This window comes from Lycium ferocissimum, chromosome 12 (genome assembly GCF_029784015.1).
Source record: "Lycium ferocissimum isolate CSIRO_LF1 chromosome 12, AGI_CSIRO_Lferr_CH_V1, whole genome shotgun sequence".
Lineage (NCBI taxonomy): Eukaryota > Viridiplantae > Streptophyta > Magnoliopsida > Solanales > Solanaceae > Lycium > Lycium ferocissimum.
In genome coordinates, this window is record NC_081353.1 from 50,672,850 (window position 1) to 50,693,186 (window position 20,337).

General features: G+C 38.5%; 1 protein-coding gene across 1 annotated transcript; it reads left to right on the forward strand.

Annotated features, from left to right (window-relative positions):
• Positions 1–7,877: 7,877 nt before the first annotated feature.
• Positions 7,878–12,215, forward strand: LOC132040654 (cysteine-rich receptor-like protein kinase 5). Its single transcript, XM_059431311.1, has 3 exons — positions 7,878–8,011; positions 11,150–11,296; positions 11,816–12,215. Exons 1-3 carry the CDS (start codon positions 7,923–7,925, stop codon positions 12,126–12,128), a joined length of 549 nt encoding a protein of 182 aa, XP_059287294.1. The 5' UTR covers positions 7,878–7,922; the 3' UTR covers positions 12,129–12,215.
• Positions 12,216–20,337: the final 8,122 nt, after the last annotated feature.

The window sequence follows — 20,337 nt, forward strand, 5'->3', positions numbered from 1 at the left end:
ATTCGGGGGATGAGGCGTGCAGTGGGACTGGTCAGGGCTTCACAGACCGAGTCCGTTGAGTTAGCCTCACACCGATTGCGGGATGTTCTTTGCTCGGCTGGTATGAGTCTGGGAGTTATCCCGAGGGAGGTCTTTGCCCCCGGCTACTTGGGGGCGAGTTTGAGGCGCTTTTCTTCGCCACTTTTTGCCCCCGAGTTGCGGAGGGCGAGAGTTGACGATTTTTACAGCTACGGCGAGAGGGGCGGAGTGTTCGCGAGTATAATTTAGAGTTTAATTCTGCGGCCGGTATGCTCACTACTATAGTGGCGGACATGGGCGATCGGATGCACCGGTATGTGATCGGGGGGATCGATATTTGGTTGAGGCCTGTATGTCGATGGCATCGCGGACAGATATGGATATTGCCAGATTACAGGCTTATGCTCAGGGGATGGAGGACAGGCAGCGAGCAGATCAGTCTAGTAGAGATCGGGACAGGAGGCCGCCCAAGAGGGCCAGATCTGCCGGGTATTCTGGAGATTCTAGGGCGGCCAGCCTCGGTCCACGGCGATCGGGTAGATATCCTCCTCCGTCGGGCGGGGGGTACGCGGTCCGCCGGTAGGCGATATGATGGCGCGGGACCATCGGGGGCGGCCGAGTTCCGAGCTCGGGTTCGCGGATGACCGGAGGATCCGGCCGATCCGGACCACCCGTGCCCCGTTGTTCTCATTGTGGTAAATCACATCCGGGGAGTGCTACCGAGCCACCGGAGCTTGTTTTTCTTGTGGCCGTCAGGGCCATATTATGCGTGACTGTCCGATGGCGGGTGGTTCTGGTAGTGCAGCTCAGCCCACAGGATCAGCCGCTGGTTCATCCTCTACTCCTTCAGTTACACGTCCTCCGGGACGAGGTGCGCCGCCACCGGCGGGCCGCGGTCGAGGCCGTGGCGGTGCTTCAGGGTCTAGCGGTCCATCGAACCGCGTATATGCATTGGCTACTCGCCAGGACCAGGAGGCTTCGCCGAATGTCGTCACAGGTATATTGTTGATTTTTCTTCGATCTGTGTATGCTTTAATTGACTCTGGTAATGTTGTTACAGGTACATTATTGATTTTCTCTCGATCTGTGTATGCCTTAATTGATCCTGGTTCTACGTTATCATATATTTCCCCGCTCGTTGCTAGTGAAATTGGAATAATTCCTGAGCCTATCGAGCCATTTGAAGTGGCCACACCAGTTGGTGATTTTGTTATAGCCAGGCAGGTGTATAAAAATTGTTCTGTGACTATATGTGATCGCTGCACCAGAGCTGATCTGGTAGAATTAAATATGATTGAATTTGACGTCATTATGGGCATGGACTGGTTAGCCTCCTGTTATGCTAATGTGGACTGCCAGAAAAAGGTAGTTCGTTTCCAGTTTCCAGGGGAGCCAGTCATAGAGTGGGCAGGCAATACCGCGTCGCCAAAGGGTAAATTTATTTCATACCTTAAAGCCAGAAAAATGATTCAGAAAGGGTATATTTATCATTTGGTCCGGGTGCACGATATTAAAGCAGAGACGCCTACTCTTCAGTCCGTTCCGGTTGTGAATGAATTTCCCGATGTATTTCCAGATGATCTTCCAGGTCTTCCCCCTGAACGGGAAATAGATTTCACTATAGATTTGTTGCCAGATACACAGCCAATATCCATTCCTCCGTATAGAATGGCCCCAGCAGAATTGAAAGAATTAAAAGAGCAGCTGAAAGATCTATTGGATAAAGGCTTTATCAGACCCAGCACATCGCCCTGGGGAGCGCCGGTATTATTTGTAAGAAAGAAAGATGGTTCGTTGCGAATGTGTATCGATTACCGGCAGCTGAACAAGGTGACTATTAAAAATAAATATCCCCTCCCCCGCATTGATGATTTATTTGATCAGTTGCAGGGTGCTAAACATTTTTCGAAGATAGATTTGCGCTCTGGTTATCATCAGGTACGGGTGCGAGAATCTGATATTCCGAAGACTGCTTTCAGGACCCGGTACGGGCACTATGAATTCAGAGTAATGTCTTTCGGATTGACTAATGCTCCGGCGGTATTCATGGACTTAATGAATCGGGTATTTCGGCCATTCCTTGACATGTTCGTGATTGTGTTTATAGATGATATTCTGGTTTATTCCGATGCATGCAGAAGAGCATTCAGATCATTTAAGGGCAGTTCTTGGCACCCTTCGGCAGCAGAAATTATATGCCAAATTTTCTAAATGTGAATTCTGGTTAACTTCTGTGGCATTCTTGGGGCATGTTGTCGGAGCAGATGGTATTCGGGTCGATACGCAGAAAATTGAAGCTGTACAGAATTGGCCCAGGGCCTACCACACCGACGAGGTACGCGGTTTTCGGGGCTAGCCGGATATTATAGAAGATTTGTGGAGAATTTTGCTTCTATTGCGGCACCACCGACGAAGCTAACTCGGAAGCGCAAAATTCCGGTGGACCGATGCTGCGAGCGCGGCTTTCCGGACAACGAAGGAGAAATTAATCACGGCTCCGGTTTTAGCTCTTCCCAAGGATCGGACGGGTACGTTGTTTATTGTGATGCTTCGGTATCGGGATAGGTTGTGTTCTGATGCAGCACGGTCGAGTCATAGCCTATGCTTCCCGGCAACTCAGACCGCACGAGAGGAATTATCCCACTCACGACCTGGAATTAGCCGCGGTGATTCATGCCTTGAAAATATGGCGGCATTATTTATATGGGGTTCACGTGGATATCTACACTGATCATAAAAGTCTCCAATATATTTTTAAGCAAAAGGAGCTGAATCTGCGACAACGGAGATGGCTCGAACTGCTAAAAGACTATGACGTTGATATTCTGTATCATCCGGGCAAAGCTAATGTCGTAGCTGATGCACTTAGCCGTAAATCCATGGGCAGTCTGATTGATGTGCAGCCTAACAAGAAAGAATTGGTCCGTGAAATTTATCAGATAGCCAGCCTGGGAGTCCGTTTGGCAGATTTTGGTGATACTGGGGTATCTGTTCGAGAAATTGCTAAATCATCCATTATGGAAGAAATAAAACAGCGCCAGTTCGAAGATCCTATTCTGGTCCAATATAGAGATGCGGCCCTTAATAAAGAAAAGACTCAATTTGAAATTTCTCCGGATGGGGTATTATTGTGTGAAGGCAGAGTGTGTGTACCGGACGCGGCAGGACTGCGACGGCAGATTTTGGGTGAAGCTCATAATGCGCGGTATTCTATTCATCCAGGCTCCACTAAAATGTATCACGATCTTAAATGTTTGTATTGGTGGGACGGTATGAAAAGAGATATTGCAGAATTCGTCGGCCAGTGCCCAAATTGTCAGCAAGTTAAGATTGAGCATCAAAAGCCCGGCGGGTTATTACAGGAGATGCAGATTCCAGCCTGGAAATGGGAGATGATTAATATGGACTTCGTCACAGGGTTACCGCGCACTCCACGCAGATATGATTCTATTTGGGTAATTGTTGACAGGTTGACGAAATCGGCTCATTTTCTGCCCGTCAGGACTACTTATTCGGCTGGGGATTATGCTAGAATATATATTAAAGAAATAGTAAGGCTTCACGGAGTTCCCGTATCTATTATTACCGACCGAGGTGCACAATTCACAGCTAATTTCTGGACGTCGTTTCAAGAGGCATTGGGGACTCAGGTGAGTCTTAGTACTGCTTTCCACCCTCAGACCGATGGACAGGCCGAGCGCACCATTCAGACGCTAGAAGATATGCTACGGGCCTGTGTTATTGATTTCAGGGGCAGCTGGGATGATCACTTGCCACTTATTGAATTTGCTTATAATAATAGTTATCATTCCAGTATTCAAATGGCACCGTATGAAGCCTTATATGGCAGGAAGTGCAGATCTCCGATTGGTTGGTTCGACGTAGGTGAAACTAAATTAATCGGTCCAGATATTGTCCAGCAAGCAGTTGATAAGGTAAAGCTGATCCGAGAGCGGTTACTAGCGGCCCAGAGTCGACAGAAATCCTATGCGGATAAACGACGTCGACCGTTGGAATTTGAAATTGGTGACTGGGTATTCCTGAAAGTATCGCCTATGAAAGGAGTAATGAGATTCGGCAAAAAGGGTAAGCTCAGTCCACGATATATTGGGCCGTATCAGATTATTCGGAAGATGGGTCAGGTCGCATATGAGCTAGATTTACCATCCGATCTGGGAGCAGTACATCCGGTATTTCATGTATCCATGCTCCGTAAATGTATTGGTGACCCTTCCAGAGTATTTCCAGCAGATGATATTCAGGTAACAGAGGACTTATCTTACGAAGAGCAGCCTGTGGCTATTCTGGATCGTCAGGAGAAGAGACTGCGCACTAAAGATGTGCCTTCTGTTAAAGTCCTGTGGCGAAATAATAACCGCGAAGAGGTGACTTGGGAGGCTGAGGACGCCATGAAGAGAAAATATCCTCACCTATTCCTTGCTCCTACAGGTAATCTGAATTCCTAAGTTTGCTGCATTGATTGAGAAAAACGATATATGAATGCTAATCATAAACGGGAACTCCCCCGTTATACTCATAAGGCTTTATGTTAACATTCGAGGACGAATGTTCCTAAAGGGGGGGAGAATGTTATGTCCCGTGTTTTTGCATAATCGGAAATTATGGAAATAATTAAGACTTGTGCGTTATGAGGAAATATTTTGATTTTAGTTAATACGCTTATGTCGTTTATGAAAATTTTGGTGTAAAGATATCGGGTAAGGCCGAGGGCAAAATTGGAATTTTGAAAATTTATTTCGGAAATTACGAAACGAGCGTTCAACGAAGTGGGCCAAGAAAAAAAAAATTTGAAAAATTTGAGGCCCAATGACATGGGGTGGCCGGCCACAAAGGCTAGGCCCAAATCTTATTAAATGGTCATGTGATTTTCACATGACCTTTAATATGATATATATATCCATGTGGCCTAGAACTTTCAAGAAACTATAGCACAAAGCAAAAAAAAAAAACAAGACCAGCCATTAAGGCTCTTTGAAACACCCTCAACAAAAAAAAAAAAAAAAAAAAAAAATTTCCTAGCTTGGTTTCTAATCCAAAAATCTCGTTCTTCTCATATTCGTAGTGAGTTCAAGACGCTCTCCAACTTGATATAATTGGTTTGGCGGAAGAGCGACGTTTGCGGCGAAGTTGGAATTCAAGAAAAGGTAAGAATTTTTCCATTCTTGTGCTATGGAAGTTGTATGGATATGATAAGGATTGGAAATAGACGACAATTCCGTGGTTTGGTGTGCGTATAAATCGTGCATGTGTGTGTGAAGGCCATGTTTGGCCGTGGGTTACATGGAAGGGAAGTGGGGTGAATTCAAGTTTGTTTGGTTTGCTAGTTGCGTTGTTGTGGTACTTATGACATGAATGAATGTTTAACGAATCGAATTAGCGATTGGAAATGGTTATGGATTATTATGGAAAATGTATGATTTTGGCATATTGCGTATATCATTGCATAATTATGATATGAAGACTTTAAATGTGGCTCATGGTTGTTTCTAATAAATTTGGAATGAACAATGCAAGTTAGTAAGTTCGTTGTAGTTGTTGACGTGTGGGTTGCAATAGGGAAGGTACCGTATTATTTGAATTTATGTATGTTGCTTGGACTACTATTAGAATGTATTTGAATAACTTGAAATAAGTAAATGAATATGATAACGTTGATATTAGTTCGATATTATGAAGTTTGGATGAAAATTGTGGTTTATGTAAGAAGAAAGAATATTGACGTTAGAATGATTTTGTTGTGAATTGCGACGTTGTGGTATTATGGAGTGTTATTGTTGTTGTGTACGGAGCCGAGCTAAGTCTCGGAGGTTATGTATATAGGAGAAATGCCGCCAAAATTTTAGTAGACAAAAATGAGGTTAAGCGAACGCTTAAGAATTAAAAAACCTCTAATTGGTAGCTTTGACCATTTACAGATTCTGGACGAAACGGGATCTGAGTTTTGGGTGAGCGTACGACGTATCTAAGGTATGTAAAGCTTCCCACTTCTTCGTTAGGCATGCCTTAGTATGCTAGGTGAATGTTGGAACCTCCGGAGCATTCCTGCTCCTTGAAACCCGATCTACAAAACGGCTACTATTCATTCAATTCAATTGAAGCCTAAAGGCTCTATTTTGGCTAGAATGCAAACCAAAGTCCAAAACCTATCGAAATGTGATCGGGATATTTCGAAATCATTATGTATGATCCTTTGGCCTCTAATTGTTCGTAAATTATGTTCGCCGCCTCAACTTGACCCGAGGTGGGCCCGCTAACCCCGATATGACTTAGTTGTCTTACTAGAACCTCTTTTTGAATAAGTTTCGATAAATAATCCCCGACTTTGAATTTGTCCCTTATGAATTAACGTTTTGAACCTTATGAAATACTGTGCTATGCTTTGGATTCATACGTACCACTTTGGAACTATTTTGTGAAATAAACTCCCGTACTAGTTAATTATGGACTATGTTTGACTAATGAATTAGCTTATGAAGTGATCACGTTTGGAAAGGCTATTTGACTTACAAATTGCATTGTTGCCCACGACTCTGCTCGTGCCTTATATGACTCCGTTCACCGGTTCCCGGGCCGGTTTTGTGATCGTGCGCCTTATGTTAAATTCGGTAGTATGCTGTGTTACGGTTTCCGAGACCTCGCCATAGGGCCGGTTACCGTTCTGGAGTTATGCTGTGATATGGCTTATGATATGATTGTGTGATGATATGATGTGATATGCTCGGAGATGTTCGGAGATATGAAACCTTCTGGAGTATGCTGTGTTGTGGCACCAGCGTCGGTGTGGTGACCACATTCCTGAGCGTTATGCATGATTTTGATTTGCATTATGTACACATGCTTTCAGTACAGATTTTATTATACTAGTTCGATATTTTCTCTCCGTATCTTTATTTGGTTATGGGTTGGATTTCCGTACTCTATGCTTTACATACTCGGTACTTCTTTCGCATCGACCCCTTTCTTCGGGGTCGCGTTTCATGCCCGCAGTACGCGACGTTGGTGATCCCCCACCGTAGGCTACCCATTTCTCGCTATCTTGGATTGCTCCTTTCGGTCCGAGCGTACATTTTGGTATATATCTTTGTTATGTATGTTCTTATGTATATTTGGATTATTTTGGGTACGGCGGGGCCCCTGTCCCGTCATATGATTCTGTCTGTCTGTCTAGAGGTCTGTGGACATACTCTGTGGGTTGTGCCTATTTCCGTATGACTGTGTTCGTATCTGTTGTGTTTGGGCGATTCCATTCGCCGCGGCGGCCGGTCCGCATATGTATATGATATTTTGTTGGCGGCGGCCGGTCCGCATATGTATATATGTCATTTTGTTGGCCCTGTGTGGCCTTTGTTGGTATTTTCTGCGTGCAGGGTTATTTTGGTTAGTCCATAAAACAAAGGAGACTCTGCCGAAATTTTTCCGGAAATTACTTAAATTTGCAACATAGCCTTATCGGCCTCGTCACGTCGTATATTTGATCGTATAATTTTGTAGTTGTAAGCATTATGTTTTGGAATAGCGTTTGAATCGGATCGGTTTCTACACTGCTATATCGTAAAAAATAGTACTTAGTCATAGTTACCAGAAAATAATGTAAGTTACCTTTTATGAAGGTTAAATTACACAGATAATATAAATTATTTGTTACACCATCAATAAATATAAAATATAATTGTACACATCCACAAACAACTTTTATCTATTTTTTGTCATCAACTTGAGTTTTTTCACATATAGATCAAGGCAGAAGATTACTTCTAGATTGGGAAAAAAGAGTGCAAATAATTGAAGGCATAATTCAGGGGCTACTATACCTCCAAGAATACTCAAGATTAACAATTATTCATAGGGATTTGAAAGCCAGCAATATTCTACTGGACACACACATGAAACCTAAGATATCCGACTTTGGAATGGCAAGAATGTGTAAGGAGGATGAAGTTGAAGCAAATACAGACAGAATAGTTGGAACACTGTAAGTATTATACTTCCCTCCATTCACAATTACTTGTTACAATACGCTTCTCAAAAGTCAATTTGACTAATTTTCGGAGCTAAATTGAATTCGATTAATTCAATAATTTAAAATTAAAATTTGAATGTTCAAACCTATACGAAAAATACTATAGGTTAGACTAATCTTTAATTTCTCATGCCTTTCAATATAAGTTTTTGGGGTAAAGGTTCCCTATCAAAAGTAAATAACGCTGTATTTACCTGAGATTAAGGGTGTTAAATGGGAGAGTTGGGATCAATTGGTCAGGGCAATTTGCACGATTACCCTTATTGGGGAAGTCTTTAAATTTTGCCCCTCAAATTGCTGATCTTTAATTTTTGTCTTTCACCTAATACCTCGAGGTTCTGGGTTCGAATCTCGACTTAGTACCAAAAAAAAAAAATCGCAAGGCAGAGTTTCGTAGCAAAATTAGACCTATTCGGGCAAAAGTTATGCCTTAAGGAAAACTTTTGTCCAAAATTAGGCCTATTCAGGCGAAAGTTAGACCTTATGGCAAAGGTTTGCCTTAAGGCAAACTTTTGCCCAAAATTAGGCCTTAAGGAAACCTCTGCCTTAAGGCCTAACTTTTGCTCAAATAGGCTTAATTTTGGACAAATGTTAGGTCTTAAGGTAGAAGTTTCGCGAAAGCCTTGCCTTACGAAATTTTTTTTTTTTTTTTTTTTTTTACTGAGCGGGGTTCGAATCCAGAAACTTGGGGTATTTTCGGCCACTTTTTTAAGCGAGAAGCAAAAATTAAAGACAAGCAATTTGAGGGACAAAAATTAAAGACCAGTGCGTTTGAAGGGAAATCCGCACAAAAAAATGATTTGGTCGATCAAAATGGGCTGAGTAAATAAATGGGCAGATCACAAAAATTACTTGGGCAGAAATGAGCTTAAAAACGAGTCCTAATCAGCCCAATTCTCACTAAATTTTAGTTTCATTTTTTGTGTTCTTATAATCTAAGTATTTAATTTAAAAAAATTCTATAACTATATTTAACATATCGAGCAAAAAAATAAATCTTTTTACAAGTATATTGACAAGATTTCTAACGAGTCAATTTGGGATAAATTCAGACCAATTTTTAAATGGGCTGAATATGACGGGTCAAAATGGGCTAAGTTACTAGATCAGGTGGATTAATGACCAGCCTAAACTTAAGCAGATTGGGCGGGGGCCACTCCTATCTAAGACACCTAGTTAAGGATAGAGGAGTATTATGCCACAACCTAGCAGTAATTGTTATTGGGATCGAAATAACAGGGCATGATGCGGAAGCTATCAAAACAAACCTTCAATGACAGTGAATCAAACAACAATGAAAAAAATTATAAAAAGGACTTTGATAATATGATATGGATTTGGCCAATTGACCTACATATGATAAAACTAATAAAAAAATTATTCTAAACCTATTCAGTGAATAAGTTTCCCTTCAAGCGAAACTCTCTAAATAATTACATTGTGGATGCTTTTTTTGTATCATTGTTGTATGAGAGGGATTCTTCGTTATTTAGAGATCCAAAACTTTTTCCTCCAAAACAAGGACTAGCCAAATATGGAAGAGAATTATATTTTTCTTTCAGGAAAAGTAAAGCAATTATGGTTATACTTTGACTTTCCTTTAAGAGAAAAGTAAAACTCAAATATGATAAGAAAATCATAGCAGAGCCCTAACAAATCTCCCCTTTTGGCCTGGATTTTCTTGACAAAAGTTGATCTGTCTTCTTCACATAATCTTCATCATTGCTGCTTGCTATGGTTAAAAGTAGGCATGGGTTAAAAATTTGAGCCTTGTGCGTTAAAAGTGAGTACAGGTTGAAAATGAAGCTCGTGCGTTAAAAGTAAACATGAGTTGAAATTGGCTCAAGCGTTAAAAGTAAGCAAGGGTTGAAAATTTGAGCTCATGCGTTAAAAAAATAAGCATGAGTTGAAAATTGGAGGCTTAGCATGAAAAATAAGCATGGGTTAAAAATCTATTTTTTGTTTTTAAAGATGCGCATCAGCAGCAGGATTGTTGAAATATGATTGAAAAATTCATCTTCACATGTAGTATTTTGGACCTTTTTTTATTTTTATTTTTTATTTTTTGTTGACAAAAAACTTCGTTATCATCAAATTGGTTGCTCTTGATTAGAACCCATCTTGAACATGTCTTCAACCTTGTCAAACTTGGCGCTGATACCACTTGTTGGGATTGAACTAACAGGGCATAATGCGGAAGCTATCAAAACAGACCTTGAATGACAATGAATCAAACAACAATGAAAAAATTATAAAAAGGACTTTGATAATATGATATGGGTTTGGCCAACTAACCTACATATGATAAAACTAATAAAAAAACTTATTCTAAACCTATTGAGTGAATAGTTTCCCCTCAAGCGAAACTCTCTAAAGGACTACATTGTAGATACTTTTTTCTATATCATTGTTTTATGAGAGGGATTCTTCAATAAATAGAGGTCCAAAATCCTTTCCTCCAAGAAAAGGACTAGCAAAAAATGGAAGAGAATTATGTTTTCCTTTCAGAAAAAGTAAAGCAATTATGGTTATACTTTAACTTTCCTTCAAGAGAAAATTAAAACTCAAATATGGTAAGAAAATCAGACAAAACTCAAACAACTATGTGTATGACCCAAACAACTATCTGTATGCATAGCTTGAGTTTTCTTAAGTGAAAAAGTTTTTTAAATCATATTATTAACAGATTTTAAGTTATCCATCCACAAATGATATAAATATAGGAGTATTATTTACACTGGTAAGTTTTGGATCGAAGCTATATATGACACTTCTTTTTTACTATCAGTGGATTTCAACTTATGATAACAGTTGGTTATCATTTCTATTAAGTTACCTATCAATGCTTATCATGGGGACTTACTTCAACTTATAACAATTACTTTCAATGTGTAATGTGATTATGTTAATATTTCCACTTTCAATGCCTATAATATAGGAGTAACTTTCCATCTTTTATAGGTTATTGACTGATACACGTTTGTTACAAAAAGTTACACGTAATTAACTTTTAATTAGTTTGATATATAGTGTAAAATTTCTTATATGTATATCTACTCTCTCCTCACTTATCATATACATGTACTGCAGGGGTTATATTCCACCTGAATATGTAGAGCAGGGCATCTATTCAACGAAATCTGATGTTTTCAGTTTTGGAGTACTTCTTCTTCGAATCATAAGTGGAAAGAAGAATACATGTCTACATGGTTCAGAACAACTAAACCTTCTTGAATACGTGAGTAATTATGACACCTTTTAACGTGTTTTCGTGCAGGGAAAAGTCCAAAAGTGCACATGTTTTATCCGAAATAGCTTAATTTTACCTACCGTTAAACTTTTGGTCTATTAATACTCCTTATATTGTTAGCAAACTGTCTTATATTTGTCTTTGTCACTAACAGAATTCTAGCATTAAAGGCTGGACTCCACGTGTCCAGATACTTAAAGAAAAAATGTTTAAATATACCCCCTAGCTTTTCATTATGGTTTAGATTTACCCTCAAGTTGGAGTTCCGTTAAGGTTCAAGGACAAAACTGGGACTTTCAACAATGATGGAGTTTTTTCCGGGGGGGGTATATTAAGATTAGACCAAACTTTTAACGGATGGCAAAATTGAACAATTTCTCAAATAGTATATGGCATATTTGACCCTTCTCCCCTTGCATAGTTACATGCGTCTACTTAATTATACTTGTATAAAGATTCCTAATTTTATTTATTTATTTATTTATTATTATTATTATTTTTTTACGTGCATTTGAGATGTGGAATGAAGGTAAAGGGATGGAGTTTATGGATGAGTCACTTGATGATACAACATCATCTTGCAAACTATTGAATTGCATGCAAATTGCACTATTATGTGTCCAAAAAAATCCATTGGAAAGGCCTACAATGTTGGCAGTTTCCAATATGTTCAAGAATATTGCAAATTTAGCTATGATTTCTCCCAAGAGGCCTGCATTTTCTACAATGGAAGATGAAGAAGGTGACAATGTGAAAGGGGAATTGCAGGAAATCGAAGAAGTTGACACTGCAACTATTACTCAATTGGTTGCAAGATGATATGTATTATTCCCTTTCCTACTTTATAGGATTTTATGTAGTGGAGGCTCAAATATAATTAACACTTCAACCATTATTTATAGGTAAGAGCTAGTGGCGGATCCAACATTTTAATTTGATGGGTTCAACCTCTTAATCTTTTACCACTAAAATCATAAATTATGGGCTCAAAATGTATTTTAAAATGTTCGTAATTTTTCACACGCACACTCATGTCCAGTTCAAAATCATGACACGTATTGCATGCTTTGGTCCAAAAGACTTCGGAGATTTATCTTTTGGGCTCTGCAAGCATAGAGCCCAAAATCACAAGTATCATATGAACTCGTTTTCTGTCTTATATAACACTTTACTTCTCTATTTTCGAGGTGGGATTGCCTTAGGAGTGATCATATGCATCCTTTCCTCTGAAGCTTGTCAGCCTAAAAGTCTGTTAGTCCTTCTCTTTGGCTCGCCCTTATCCCCACCCTTCATCATGAGTGTCACCTCTCCCATAGAGGCTCAATGTCCGTGCTAAGGTTTGCCACCCTATCGTACTACAGGAGTCCAATTCTGATGTCATATTTTTCACAACCCAAGTTTATAGCTGACGTGTTGTTTGCCTTGGCCAAACAAAACTCACTTTTCTATTTCTTGAGCTACCCCGAGTCCTAAAGCATATGCATGTACCATGTGAGTTTGTACACTGTCTTATATAACTTTTCACTCTTGTCTCTTTTTGATATAGGATTTGCTTAAGATGTCACATGAACTTCTTCTTTGAAAATTTGCCAACTTCAAAGCCCGAGAATCCTTATTTTGACACCTCCATGTCAGTCTAAGTGTTACACCTCGTAATTTTAAACGTTGAGATTCGTCGTATGTTAGTTGCCCTAGTCTTGGACACCGAGTCTGTCTCCGAGGTTACATGAGGTTGGACATGCCTATCTTATGTTTATAAGGGTTTAAATTCATGTTTGGTAAGTGATGGAAGGATTAGAGAATAAGTGAATCGAAGTGAATACATTTCAACAAAGTTTCAATCTGGAATTTTTTTTATACGGACCGTATCTTGAGATACTGACCGTATTTATAGGATTAAAAATTTAACGGAGAAGGCGAATTTTGAGGTTGGGAAATACGGACCATTATACGGTCCGTATAAAATTATACGGCCAGTATATACAGACCGTATTTCTATGGCGGTGGATTTTGCTATTTTTTTTATATTACGACCTCTCCTCATTTTTAAGTCATTTTAACCCAAACCTAAGCTCACATAAGTTCTAGAAAGCTCTTCCATCACGTTCAATCACTCCCTAAGTAAAAAATCGGAGATCAAAGTGAGAATCAAGTGCTTAAGGTTTTCAAAGTATTGTTGAAGCTTGTTTCTCCTTCTTGTAGAAGCTTGGGAGGATACTTCAAGGTGAAGTGATATTGGAATTGAAGTGTTCTTGAGCTCTTGAGGTAAAACTTCATCTTATTTCGATGTTTATGAGTTTATGTGATAGTTATGCTAGGGTTTGAGAGAAAAAAAAATTGGAGAAAAGGTTCAAACATGAACTTGATGCTATTTTGAGTTGTAATCTAACTTGAGCCATGATTATTAGTGTGTTTTGAGCAAAAATATTGTTGTGGGGATAATAGTTGATGTTGAGAATGTGTTGAGGTTGCTATACTTAGTGTATTTGGAAGAAGAAAGTGTTTAAGTGTTGTATACAGGCATATATCGGGCTGCTCAATTGTATATCTTTAAATGTTGTGGATATGAGCTTAAAGAAGATCATATGAGGTTATTGTGTTGATTGTTGGTTGTAGACTTTATGGTGATGATTAAGAAATAGGGGAATGCTGCCCGTTTCACTTTAGAATCGAGTTATCATTGATATACGCGATATACTAGCACCATCTAAGTTATATATGTATTCCTTTGTTATAGGATTGATGCTCTAGTTGTGATAAGCTCGTTGTTGAATTGCTTGGACTACTTGAGGTATGTTAAGGCTAACTTTCCTTCTTTTGGCATGATCCTTATGAACAGTACGTAAATGTAACACTTCTCCATAATGATTCTACTCTTAGTAGCTAGGGATGTCCTATGTTGATTCATGATCTAGTAATATTGATTTCAATAAGTACTTTTTCATATTCAGTATGATTCATTGAGTCATTTGTTGATGAAAATGCTATCTCATAACGATGTTCGGAGGTATAATGACCTTACGTCAATTTCGACAGATTCAAGATGTACTCTTATCATAATCATGCATTGCAATATATATATATAACTGAAGGTGAGTGAAAGTTCGAGTACCCCGATCAAGCTCGAGTGAAAGTTCAACGAATCCAAGATAGGGCGAAGGGTTTTATAATATTTAACTGAAGGTAAGGCTTCACTAGTGATATATATATATGTATATATATATATCAAGAGTTATATACGCCTATATTATGTATTTTATATATATAGGTATGGGGAAGGTGACGACTTTATATACGCGCTACCCCTGATCAGTTGGTCACATAATGATGATGATGATGCCCACAGAGGCCGATATGATATAATGGGATGCCCACAGAGGTTTGACAGGCGTTATATACGCATATATATGCATGACCCTTATGCATGCACAGTATTATGCATATCATTAGCCCACAAAGGCAGATCAGACATACAGGTTGCAATCATTTTATCCTATGTACTTTTATGTATCTTTTATGTTACTTTCATGCCTTACATACTCAGTACTTTGTCCATACTGACGTCCCTTTTTTTGGGGGGCACTGCGTTTCATGCCCGCAAGTTCAGGTAGATAGGTTGACGATCCACCCCTGTAGGTTGTTGTTCAGTTGATATTGGAGCACTCCTCTTGTTCCGGAGTTGCAGTCTAGTCTTGGTAAGATATTTTTTATATGCATATGGGTATGGATCCCGACCTTGTTACTTCATATACTCCGGTAGAGGCTCGACTATGTCTTCTTGGGGTCATCCTTTTTTTCAGCATATTTCTCATATGATTTAGCAGATTTTCATCTGGTGACCCCCGAGGTCCACTCTTGTTTATGATCATGATATGAAAGCATGTTTAGCGGTGCTCGGCAGGTAGGGCCCGAGTGCCCGTCATGGCCTTCCAGTTTGGGTCGTGACACTAAGCCTATATCCCACTAGTGATTTTGTTGTTTTTTTTAGGCTCACACTTAAATGTGTTAAAAGGTTCTAAGGCATGCTTCCTTATATACTTGTCCCTTGCTTTATCGATGTGAATTTGTGTAGGGTTTTATATTCAATTTTTTAAAGACTCAGCGTTCTCATGGATTTTCCCCATCATCATCTCAAAGTCAGTTAGATTCGCCTTAATTCACTTGAATACTGAGGTTTGCCCCCACCATTGCTCTAGGTTATACACGAAGTGACTCTGATATCACATTTGTCACAATTTAAGCTCATGACACATATTGTTCGCTTTGGCTCAACAAGCTTCATGAATTTTTCCCTTTTGCTACGCCATTATCGAGACCAAATGAGAATGTATCATGTGAACTTGAGATTAGTCTTATATAACACTTCACTCTTCTTTTCCTTTCTGATGTTGATTTGCGTAAGGTATCATATGCACCCGTTTGTCCGAAGTCTATTAGTCCTTCTCTTTGACCCATCCTCATTAACCCGCCATCGATCATGGGCATCACATCTCCTTGTTGGAAATATTAGGTACGGTTGAACCCGATTTATACCTGCTCCATCCGCCACTTGTTAGGGCTTGCCTTACTCTTCTTGATTGGAGGTACAAACTTGAAAGTGAATCATTATAGTATTTATTAGTAATTGAGTGTTCATAGAACAAAAGGTCTTGCCCCAGAAGTGAGAAATTTGGATTTTGAGTCAACTCCTCTTTATTAATTGTTATTCCCTCTGTCCCAATTTATGTGATATAGTTTGACTGAGCACGAAGTTTAAGAAATAAAGGAAGACTTTTGAATCTTGTGGTCTAAAATAAGCCAAAGATATTTGTGTGGTTATAGATCATCTCGTTAAGCGTAAAAAGTAAAGTTTAAAGTTAAATTATTGCCAAATAAGAAAATGTATCATTCTTTTTGGAACAGACTAAAAAGGAAATTGTATCACATAAATTGGGACAGAGAGAGTAAGAATGAAAACGAAGCTTATATCTTTGGGCACAAAACCACTTATTCAAATACAATAGGTTTCATCAATCGATATACTGTGTGAGCTGAGAATGAAAACGAAGCTTATATCTTTGGGCACAAAACCACTTATTCAAATACAATAGGTTTCATCAATCGATATATTGTGAGCTGCCTACTAAATGCTAACAATAGTTAATTAGTTAAGTATATCTTCGCGTCTTCATTCTCCTTTGCAAATTTCCTCTCTTAATTGTAGATTTGTAGTAAAGTCAACTATCAATTTCAAAATAATACGTTCCTTAACAAAGATAACCACATGACATTGCCAGCAGTACTCACAAGGAGAAAAGTCCTACTTCTCCAGACATTGATAGCTAAAGTCCTGAACCATACCTAGTGGAAGCACACGTTTTGGGGCAGATAAATTGATCAGGTCGAGCAGCTAAAAAAAATCATTATTGTACACTAGCTGGTCAGTGGGGATAAGAGAGTGTTCCGTTGGTGTTCTCAGTCTTAGTGGAACCTTACTTAATCAGGGGACCAAACTGAACAACTTCTGTGTAGAAACCGGGGAATCCATCTCGATCAACCTGAATGAGTCTATAATCCTCCTCCCATAAATTAGTGGTTTGGCTAAAATTAAATAATTAGAAAAAATGATCAGGCAAGTTTTACCTCTTTGAAATAGATTGAAAAAGCATAACGTAAAATGTAACAAATACAGTACTTATTACTGAGAATGAAATTAAACAAAGCTTACAATTACAATCAATTATCAAGGGTTGTGATGAGATGGATATAATTCTTCATCATTAATTAACCAGGGTTTAGGGTTCGAGCCTCAGGAAAGGAAAAAAATCCCGACGGGAAGCCCTTTTCTTTAATAAGCCTTACATGCACTAATTTAAATTAGTCGGAACCTCAAAAGGGATAGTACTGATCATAGGGTGGAAAATCCAAAAAAGAAAATGACTGTTATCATTAACAAAAAAACCACTCATTAGACATTTTATGTATTTTATACTATTTACGTTACAAAATATGCACAGATTGTTCAAATACAAAAGGTTTCAGGAATTGCTAAACCGTGAGCTATTTTATACAAAGAAAATAAATAGCTATATATCTCCATCTCTAAATTCTTAGCAAATATTAGTTCATTTCTTAATAGTAGTCAAAGTCAACTTCCAATTTCAAAACAATACGTTCCTTAACAAAGTCAACCACATTATATTGCCAGCAATTACAGGGAGAAATGTCCTACTTCACACGCTGCTAGCTTTGTAGCCCAGTCAACCCCACATCAAACTTTCAAATTCAAAATACAAAAAAAGTAAATAAATAAAACAATACAAAACGAACAAGAAATTCACTCAAATTATAACACAAAAAATTATTGCTCATTGCAACCAAATAAGACAATTTATGAGAAGAATAATTGGTTATACCTGAAATAGTTCATGTATAAAATATGACGTATATAGAAAAACATAAAAAAGAAAAGAAAAACAGAGCTTACAAGGATTAAACAATCCCAAGATTAAACAGGACTAAATTATGCCAATTAAGGCTTTAATCTTTAACAATGTACTTACAATATGTTATGAATTTTGTAATTCAAATTCAAAAGCCCTAATACCCTTGGAAAAACAAAGGGAAATACATATTGTAACAAACCCGAAATAACCAGTTGATACACAAGGAACTGACTTGTAGTATTGCAATAACTAACCAGAATTACAAGGAAATAGCAATGGAAATGACTTAGAAGAACTGACAAGAAGAAGGAGATGAGAATTAGACTCAGAGAATGGGGATGAGAGAATTTGCCGAGGCATCAAAATACGCATAACCGTTCTTTCTAACCCTTCATCCTTTTTAACAGTTCCTACTTGCTAATTGGGCCTGGATCCCAAATAGAACTCTTCAATATTATGCTTGGCCCAGTATTCTCAACTGGATTAGTCCTATTTACCACTTCTAGCCCATAGGCCCTTATGGAGTCCGCATGGTTCACAACAATACTCCCGCCCCCAAAAAGAACCTTGTCCTCAAGGTTCGAGGGAAACTTGATCCGGCAACTGAGTATTATAAACTCCTTGGGCGTAGTAGGCCAAACGCTTTAGGAACAATATCCTCGATTTGGTTGACAGCTTGGAGTATTTTGGACTTGGATTCATCATTCTTGCTTAGCTTCTGAACAATAACCACTTTGTAAAGAATAACATGGCAAATATGTGTAATAATTTGATATGTGTTCAAAAGAGGATAGATTGCCCAATGATGTCACTTAAACTTCCATATATCATGGTTAGTGCCATAACATGTTCACGCTGTCTCCATTGATCAGGGAGAATGAATACATCTACTGCACTGGGCACAATATACACATGATGAGGAGACTGTAAGTCATCCCAAGGACTCCACCAAGCTTCATCTTCCAATTTTGTTTTACCAAAATGTAACACTGATCCTTTACCACTGAAATAACTTTTCCTTATTTCTTCTGGAATTTTGCTCACTCCCTTAGCAATCTTCTCTAACTAATATCCAGTTAGTGGCCAACCATGTGGATCTCCAAATACTATGAAAGTTGTGATACAAGGAAAATTAGGGAATAGACCATATCCAAAGAATCTCCACAATGAGTATCTCATGGACCTTGTGTAAATAAAATAGAGCATGCTCGAATACAACAAGTATTAGGTCTAGTGTTCCAATAGAAGATTTATTTTCTCTACCATTTGCATTCTCAACATCAATAGACCAGGTTGTGCTTCCCAGAACTTTGGTATAAAGTTTAGCATAAACCGGAGAAAGCTTATAGATGCTGTTAAAGATAACTTCGTATGTTGTTAAGCCTGATTCCATGATTGTATTAATCACCCGAAACATAATTTTCGCTTTTACGCAGTGAGGATAAATTGATACAAATGCGGTAGCTTTTCATGTTTGACATCTTGCAAAGAAATTCCAATAGAAAAATACGGAGTGTAAGGCTTGTTCGATCTTACCTATACGAGCACCACAAACACCCCAAACCTTTGACAATATTGCCCTAAGTAGGAGCGAGTGTTCATCAAAGGTCCGAAGTAGAAGTTCCTGATAAATTACACAAAATGTCAGAGAATTTTCCACGCTCCATGGATTTAATTCATTTAGCTGCTTCCAGAGGTCAAAAGCTTTGACAATATTTTGTGCCTTTATGGAAGCTTCAATAATCCTAGTAAAAGTTCCAATATCAGCTAGTGTCATCTCAACCAAGATAGTCTGAATTTTTGCAGCCTTATCCAAATTGCCTTCTTGTAGAAAAGTCAATGATAACACCAGTTTGTATGAGCTTAGGAAGTCCGTAAGATAAACCTTGACTAATGATAACGTCCAAATACACTTTCAAAGAGAAAGTGTACACGGTCGTATGCAATATATTTACCCAACTATGAGTCGGGGTCGAATCCCTACGTAGAACAATATATAGGCGTATTAAGAAAAGTATGAAATTTTCACTAACTAAGCTAAAGCCAAACAATGGATAATATTTTGGGTTTTTGAGAAAATTATAACTAATGCGGAAATGTAAACTAACCTAGAAAGCGATAAAATGATCAATGGCCACAAGTTCGGATACAAGGAAATTACACTCAAGTAACGATCCAATGTATTTCACGATATCACAACTAAGAGCGGGTTTGTGTTGATAGATAATGATATCTAAAACTCATTGAAAGTCTTCCAAGCCAAATCAATGAATTTGACACTCTGTTTTCCAAGCCTTAGAGTGTGATATTAGAGAACCAATTTAACCTCAGAAGTAACTATCCTCTTCCGAGCTCAAGTTATTAGATGAGTTTAATGACCCAAATTCTTGTTAATTAATCTTTCCCAACCCTAGATTTCCTCTTCCGAGCTCAATCTAAGTAAATGGGTGAGTCCTAGGTTAGCTAATCCCTTGGAAACATTCAAGAACGAGATTAATTAAATCAAAAAGACATTCCAATTCAATAAAGAATAAGAATCATTCAATACATAAGCACAACAAGAGTTTCAAACCAAACTTTAATCAAGAATACTTTATAAAAGA